General features: G+C 46.3%; 1 protein-coding gene across 1 annotated transcript in view; it reads left to right on the top strand.

Annotated features, from left to right (window-relative positions):
* The window catches only part of LOC308320056 (adhesion G protein-coupled receptor D2-like), a 67,300-nt gene that overhangs the window by 36,729 nt on the left and 21,872 nt on the right, over positions 1-8,699 (top strand). The window contains exon 18 of the mRNA XM_080770363.1: positions 4,970-5,072. Within this exon, the coding sequence (XP_080626489.1) occupies positions 4,970-5,072 (103 nt within the window). The remainder of the gene's footprint in view (positions 1-4,969; positions 5,073-8,699) is intronic.

Below are 8,699 nucleotides of genomic sequence, written 5' to 3'. Positions count from 1 at the left end.
GCTGGGGGCTGTCAGCTGTACATTGGGGTTGCTGTCTGAGCTGGGGGGCTGTCAGCTGTACATTGGGGTTGCTGTCTGAGCTGGGGGCTGTCAGCTGTACATTGGGGTTGTTGTCTGAGCTGGGGGGCTGTCAGCTGCACATTGGGGTTGTTGTCTGAGCTGGGGGGCTGTCAGCTGTACATTGGGGTTGTTGTCTGAGCTGTGGGGGCTGTCAGCTGTACATTGGGGTTGCTGTCTGAGCTGTCGGGGCTGTCAGCTGTACATTGGGGTTGTTGTCTGAGCTGGGGGGCTGTCAGCTGTACATTGGGGTTGTTGTCTGAGCTGTCGGGGCTGTCAGCTGTACATTGGGGTTGCTGTCTGAGCTGGGGGGCTGTCAGCTGCACATTGGGGTTGTTGTCTGAGCTGGGGGGCTGTCAGCTGTACATTGGGGTTGCTGTCTGAGCTGGGGGGCTGTCAGCTGCACATTGGGGTTGTTGTCTGAGCTGGGGGGCTGTCAGCTGCACATTGGGGTTGTTGTCTGAGCTGGGGGGCTGTCAGCTGTACATTGGGGTTGCTGTCTGAGCTGTCGGGGCTGTCAGCTGTACATTGGGGTTGCTGTCTGAGCTGTCGGGGCTGTCGGGATCTCGGAAGGATAATATTAGGGTCCGTCTGGACAGGGGGGTGGTGTCCAGGATCCTCTCCGTCTGCTCTGGTAGATGCAGTAGTAGGGATGGGTCCGATTAATCGATTAATCGATTATCGTTAATGGGACCCGAAATCGATTATGAAAATGAATAATCAATAATCGTTTTTTTCCCCGTTTTTTTTACATTAAAATCTGTTAGAAAGGCAATATTGTCATCCAAACAGGATAGAGTGGCGCGCTACGAGCTTGTAGGTCTGCAAAAAAAAATTAAATCGAAGAACGACTGACATTTTTAGAATCTGATCTCAGGTCAGAATGGGTTAATCAGACCAGTGTGTGTGTACAGTGGAAACCTCGTATGAATCTGATCTCAGGTCAGAATGGGTTAACCTGGTTTCCTGACATTGACCCCGCCCACTCACTTTCTTTGGAGTCTGACAATCAGGCTACTGTTGGCCATCAGGCGCCCCAGCCCGCCATGTGATGGGTGAGCAGCTGTCCTTTGAAACCACATAACTCTGACGCTGCACATTGGGGTTGCTGTCTGAGCTGGGGGGCTGTCAGCTGTACATTGGGGTTGCTGTCTGAGCTGGGGGGCTGTCAGCTGTACATTGGGGTTGCTGTCTGAGCTGGGGGGCTGTCAGCTGCACATTGGGGTTGTTGTCTGAGCTGGGGGGCTGTCAGCTGTACATTGGGGTTGTTGTCTGAGCTGGGGGGCTGTCAGCTGCACATTGGGGTTGCTGTCTGAGCTGGGGGGCTGTCAGCTGTACATTGGGGTTGTTGTCTGAGCTGGGGGGCTGTCAGCTGTACATTGGGGTTGTTGTCTGAGCTGGGGGGCTGTCAGCTGCACATTGGGGTTGCTGTCTGAGCTGGGGGCTGTCAGCTGTACATTGGGGTTGCTGTCTGAGCTGGGGGGCTGTCAGCTGTACGTTGGGGTTGTTGTCTGAGCTGGGGGGCTGTCAGCTGTACATTGGGGTTGTTGTCTGAGCTGGGGGCTGTCGGGATCTCGGAAGGATAATATTAGGGTCCGTCTGGACAGGGGGGTGGTGTCCAGGATCCTGTGAAGTGATGTTTTGCTATGTTTCTTTGCTTTTTATTTATAATATAGATAGATATACAATAAACCACGGTCACGGTACCGGCCACCCCCGCCAGGACCAGCAGCACCGTCAGCACACAGGTGGTCTCCAGCGTCGCCCGGCTGGTCCCACCCGGAGGAGTGCACGGGTAGTGGACGGGAACGCTCAACGTCTCAGACTCCTGCACCGTGCCCAGCTCATGGTGGCTGGACAGGCAGGAGAAACGTGCGTCGACGTCCTGCCTGGTGGCCTCGTACTGGAGAGTTGAGGACGTGGTGGACAGACCGGTGGAGGAGTCTACCGCCACGGTGGACGTGAGGACCACGCGCGTCTCGTCGGACACCAACGGCCGGCCGTTCTTCTGCCACGTGATGCTGGCCGCGGGGTGGGCGTCCCTCGCCACGCACGTTCCCAACGTCGTCAGCGCGCCTTCCTCCAGGAACTCTGCTTTGTCGACGACGACGGGGAGCGCCGGGTTCTTGTAGACCGACACGGAGCTGTGATAATAAACCTGTAATTTGTCGGACAGCACCATGCAGACGTAGACCCCCTGGTCGGTCAGCGTTCCCTGGCTGATCAGGAGGCTGGAGTCGCCAGAGATGTTAAACCGCGGGACGAAAATCTCAGCTTCGGTCAGGTTGGATTTTATCACCAATTTACCTTCCAAACTGTTCAAGTTGACGTGTGTCCACGTCACCATTTCCAGTGTGTCCCCCGGTGGAAGGAGGTAAGGACACGGCACCACGATGGTCTCTCCATACAGGCCGGTCACTGAGCCCATGCTCTTCTGGACCGGAAGAGACATGGAGGCCACGGCGCCTAAGAGGAGGAGCATCAATGTCAGGGCAGATGAAGGCATTGTGGACGTTCTGGGATGGAGGAGATGCTTCAGCTCGAACGCTGCTGGAAGGCGAGTGTTTCTGTAACTTACAGAGCACTGAGTCTGCAGTGCGAGCTTCTTTTATGGATACTGTTCTTTTATAGATACTGTAGACACTGTCACGCTGATGTCACAGTTCTGACATCAGTGACACTGGCCTCCAACTAACCTGGACAATAGCCTGGTCGCTCTGCTCGTGTCACCATGACTCGGCCATAACCATATAAGGAGTTCCCAACGGAGTTACTCTAACCCCAAGCAACGCCTCAGCAATCAAAATCAGTGAGATCCATATATGGGCACAAAAGGGGTATGCCCATATACGGGCATATATACCGATGACATCAGGAATCTCCATATACTAAGAGACAAGGACTGACAGGTACAGAGATCGCCATATATGAATATGGGCAAGTCAGCATGCCCATTTATGGGCATAAAAGGAACACAGTGTCATGAACTGTGTACTTTTTTTGTGCAGTTTTGTTCCTAGTGTTTACGCCCCTTGGTCCTTCGCCCAAAACCCCCTGCCCTTGAATAGCTCTGAACATGTATGCTAAATCTAAGGTCCCTTACCCTGCTGCCCCACTTGTCTGGGTATCTTTGCGCATAGCGTTTAAAACCCATTGTTCTGTAGTTTTCAATAAAACAAGTTTTCAATCCACTCTGTCTAGGAATCTTTCATCTACCTTGGATCCTTCCTTGATTGCTACTGCGCAACAGCGCCCCCTGGCGGTTAGGGTTGCGCAGCCAGTTGCACTAATTTGGGGACTTGTTCGTCGACTACCTTTTTCCACCGACGAAAACTACATGGAAACTAAGCTACGACGACTAAAACTATAAGACTAAATATACTGACAATTTTGTCAACAAATAAAAACTAGACTAAAATGTTAGGAAGGGACTAGTGGACAAGAGATCCAGTATAAGTCATTTTACACTATTTTGAGCATACTGTATGTAAAATCAGTAATTACGACGGCATCAAGGCCTGCCAAAATACATTTTAGTCGACTAAATCACCTGTAGATTTAGTCGACTAAAATCGTAATATTTAGTCGACTAAAACTAGACTAACTAAAACATTCCAGGTGACTAAAATCTGACTAAAACTAAATGAAAACTATTCAAGAGACTAATGACTAAAACTAAAATCTAATCCAATCAGGAGGGAGACAGCAGGTAATGGCACAATGAAATGAGAAGACCAAACTGGAGCCTGGAATTGAAACCGATACATTCTAATTGTATTTTAAATTAAATTAAGTTATTATTTTTTTAAGTTAAGTTTTTTTTAAGTTACGTTTTTAACTTAGCCATAACCATATAAGGAGTCCCCAAAGCAGCTATACGTCCAAATATGGAGTGTGTTGCATCAATCACAAACAAATCACTCAGCTCCATATAATTATGGGCACAAAGGGGGGACACACGGACACACACACAGACAGACAGACATGATCTGCTAGGTCTCATAGTAAGTGCTCACTGCGTTCGCAAACAGGAGACTTGACAATTATGCACTTATTTAAAGCTTTATGATTATAAAGAAATGCTACACGTCGTCCACTTAATCTTTTTGTTTAACACTTATAAATATAAATGAAATGCTATTGTGGATGAATGTCATGCGATGGGAAGTTGTATCATTTAAATCACTTCGTGACAAAACAAATCACTGAACCCTGCAGCGAAATCAGGCTGGAAATGCCGTATAGATAATGGAATTTGATATGAAAAAAAAGGTTGAAAACTCTCTGCTCAATCTGCTGTAAACGGTTCAAAAACACACACAGAGGAACGACGTGGTCTCTGTTCAAAATACTGGAACTCTTCAATGAACAGTTTGAGCCTCATGTATACGCCGTTGCACCGCCTGACATATCGGATACCGCGCGGCACAGCATGTCCGCCGGCGACTCCATTGACATTTGAATTAAAGGTTTTATGACATTAATTTTCATTTATTTTCGTTTTTCTTTTTTCTTTTAGGTTTTATGACCTCAATTACACCCAAAAAACCTGAACTTTGAACATTCAGTGGATTTCCTGTGGTCTGAAGTTTTCTTTGGGGTTTGGAAGCCTTTTGAGCTACAATGAAAACAGGCAACACAGTGAAAACAGTGACATCTGCTGGCAAATCATACATTGACATGTATGGGATTTGCAGGCTCTTACATCACAAACTGACGGCAAATCAGAGCACCTGTTTGAGCCAGAAAACCCCAGATCACAGAAAATCTACTGAATGTTAAAAGTTCATGTTTTTTGGGTGCAATTGAGATTAGAAAACCTAAAAAAAATAAGAACAATTCCAAAACCTTTTTTTTTATGTCACAATCCCTTTAAGATGTTTTTTTGGTTTGTTTTTTTTGTTCCTCGCAGCATCCCTAAATCGGACCGCACCTCCATCCATCGGAACCTGTTTGTGGCCCTCACCCTGGCCCAGGTGCTGCTGCTCTGCAGTGGGTCAGCTGTCCACAACAAGGTACCAAACGTCAACCTGCTGTGTCTGTTACTCCAATCTCAACCTGCTGTGTCTGTTACTCCAATCTCAACCTGCTGTGTCTGTTACTCCAATCTCAACCTGCTGTGTCTGCTACTCCAATCTCAACCTGCTGTCTGCTACTCCAATCTCAACCTGCTGTCTGTTACTCCAATCTCAACCTGCTGTCTGTTACTCCAATCTCAACCTGCTGTCTGTTACTCCAATCTCAACCTGCTGTCTGTCTGCTACTCCAATCTCAACCTGCTGTCTGTTACTCCAATCTCAACCTGCTGTCTGTTACTCCAATCTCAACCTGCTGTCTGTTACTCCAATCTCAACCTGCTGTGTCTGTTACTCCAATCTCAACCTGCTGTGTCTGCTACTCCAATCTCAACCTGCTGTCTGTTACTCCAATCTCAACCTGCTGTCTGCTACTCCAATCTCAACCTGCTGTGTCTGCTACTCCAATCTCAACCTGCTGTCTGTTACTCCAATCTCAACCTTCTGTGTCTGCTACTCCAATCTCAACCTGCTGTCTGTTACTCCAATCTCAACCTGCTGTCTGCTACTCCAATCTCAACCTGCTGTCTGTTACTCCAATCTCAACCTGCTGTGTCTGCTACTCCAATCTCAACCTGCTGTCTGTTACTCCAATCTCAACCTGCTGTCTGTTACTCCAATCTCAACCTGCTGTGTCTGCTACTCCAATCTCAACATGCTGTCTGTTACTCCAATCTCAACCTGCTGTGTCTGCTACTCCAATCTCAACCTGCTGTCTGTTACTCCAATCTCAACCTGCTGTCTGTTACTCCAATCTCAACCTGCTGTCTGTCTGCTACTCCAATCTCAACCTGCCAACATGCTATACTGCTCTAGTTCGCTTCGCACTTACTCATAATGTGACCGAACACAGTGGTTTGAGACACAAGGGGGCCATGGTCATTTTTATTTATTTATTTTTTTATATATTATGAAACTGCAGAATGTACGCTTTCATTATGATGTATTGTTCATTTAAATTGGAAAATATTTGAAGAAGATATGACCCTTTCAAAGTACAGTACCAGTAAGACGCGCAAACGCGGGAAGCGAACGCAGCTGAGACCCTGCAGATCATGTCTGTCTGTCTGTCTGTCTGTGTGTCTGTTCCGCTGTTACTGTATATGTGGACCTGGCCCCTTTTGTGCCCATATATGGAGCTGAGTGATTGCTGATGCAACACACTCCATATTTGGATAGCGGGACAGACACACAGACAGACAGACAGACATGATCTGCTAGGTCTCATAGTAAGTGCTCACTGCGTTCGCAACCATGTCAGTGGTGCTGTACTGTACTGTACTGCACTGTACAAGCTCCTCCTGACTGCATGTGCAAGTATCCTTGAGCAAGACACTAACCGTTCCCTCAGTGCCCCTAGTTGGTAGCCCACATTTACTAACCCGAATTTCCCAACAGATCTGACCACTTATACTTGCATTTGCATTAGCATGTTTATTTTAATCTAATTTAACAATTCTTAAGTTGGTCACGTGCCAAAGCGGTGGACAGAAACTGGTCGACACGACATGCCCCAACACGGGCAGAAACAAGGCCTTTTAACCAGCCTACTTACACACACTACAACTCGCTTACAATTCGCAAACCTGGCAACACTGCCCTGTGTTCATGCTGTTGTCAGAGGCCCGCCCCCGGCTCACACGTCACTACTCTCTGTCTCTCCGCTCGCAATCGGCAGCCATCTTGCTTTTTATTTATATGGGCGAGTGGCAATTTAATGCAAATAAATTAATTATAGGTCCAGCAAGCAAATCATGATGGTCTGTAGGTCACAATCACATTCCGATTTTAGGTGTTGTGTTTTGTATGACATTTTGGCCAGTAGTTTTATATCTATCTCAGCTTTTGCCTGATAGCACACATGCTAACAGTGCTGATCACAACGTTAGCAGCATTTGATGACAGGTTGCCATAGCGATAGATAGCAACGTACAGTGTGCGCAGACCTAACGTGAGCTTCTGGGACAGAAACTTGCGTTTTCATGACAGCAGCAGCTGCTGCAGCCTCTGATAGCTACTGTGCTAAAGATGCTAAAGCAACACAAAAAAACATCCACTGTCCACACGCAAACCAAAACAAACCAGGGACCAGGGTTGCCACATATCGTGGATGTGAGAGTGAAACAAGCAACCAGGTCTATAAAAATGTTAATAGTCCAGTTCAAAGTAGGTAAATCAGAAATGGTCCGGAAATTAGTCTTAAAATAATCAATTATAGTGTTGACTGTCAAACTTTGTTGTCTAATGTTGTTTCAGAGCAGTGGAACTCAAACATTTCCATGTCAAGGACTACCAATAGATAAACAAGTCCAAAGTAGCTTATAATGATCAGACTTGGCAACACTGTCTCTAGGTTGAACGTTCTACTTCACAAGCTCACACATATGAAATATGTTTTTTTGAATCTTCAAACTGAGACATATTTTATGATAATACTGTTAGCACAGTCATCATACTCCAAGAGCATACAAATGGAACCAAATGGACCCTGATTTTCCCAGAGAGCAAATGGTATCAAATGGGGGTCTGTGGCCTAATGCATTTCAAACTGGGGCTTCTTGGTATTATATTCTCTGCATATCTTATCAACTTGGGGTGAATATTTCACCACAATACTTTACTGAATATTTCACAAGAATATAACACAAGAGTCAAATGTACGGTCAAATGTAATCACAATATAGGCTACAGATGTAAATATTTATGACACAGTAAAATGTCGAAAATTAGTGCTATCCCCCCCCACACACACACACACACACACACGACAGGCAAGGCTGTTGTTTGCATCGTTAGCAGGCAGCAGCTACCTTGGCACTGCTCTCTGTGACTGTAGTTGTTTCACCATGTTTGCGTATTTATGAGAAATAAAAAACACTTTCTGTTATTATAATAATTTATAACCCATCCGTTACTACATGTGCAGGGCACACTACTGAGTTTAAAAACACAGCTGAAACATGAAGTGGAGTCTGTCAACTCTGTCAACGCAATTTCCTTCTTTCCATATTGCGCTGCAATGTAACTAGGAAATTCTAGTGATCAATAAATCAATCAATCGTGTGATGAAACTAACTTTAAGCTCATTTTTATTGGTATTTTAAGGTTTTAAAGAAGAAGAAGAAAAAAAAGTACCATGACATTTTATTCTACATGAACATATTTTCATTATAATCTTAGTGTTTTGCCCTGTATTCTCCTACAATCCTGGATTGAAGCGTTCCTCCGTCTGTGTCCCAGTGCGTCCGATGGCTTGTCAATAGTCATCCTAATGGAACTGGGACAGTAGTGAGCTATAGTAGTGGTGGTGGTGGTGCGGGCCCACCAGTAAAAACTAATGTGCTTTGGAAGCTGTGCATGTGACATCAGTGACCACTAATGTCACATCCGTCACACGCACGCACGCACACACACACACACACACATGGACCTGTCACTCAGTGGTCTGGACGTTGTCATGACCCCTGACCTCTGACCCCAGGGTCATGTCAGGATGTGGTGACTGGCCAGCATGATGTTGTTGTTGTTGTGTTTTCCTTCATAACCCCTGTGTGTGGGTGTGTGTGT

Source organism: Protomyctophum bolini (assembly GCF_963924005.1).
Source record: "Protomyctophum bolini genome assembly, chromosome: 8".
NCBI lineage: Eukaryota > Metazoa > Chordata > Actinopteri > Myctophiformes > Myctophidae > Protomyctophum > Protomyctophum bolini.
Note: the sequence above shows the minus strand (reverse complement) of the source record. Positions and strands in the feature narration are given on the sequence as shown.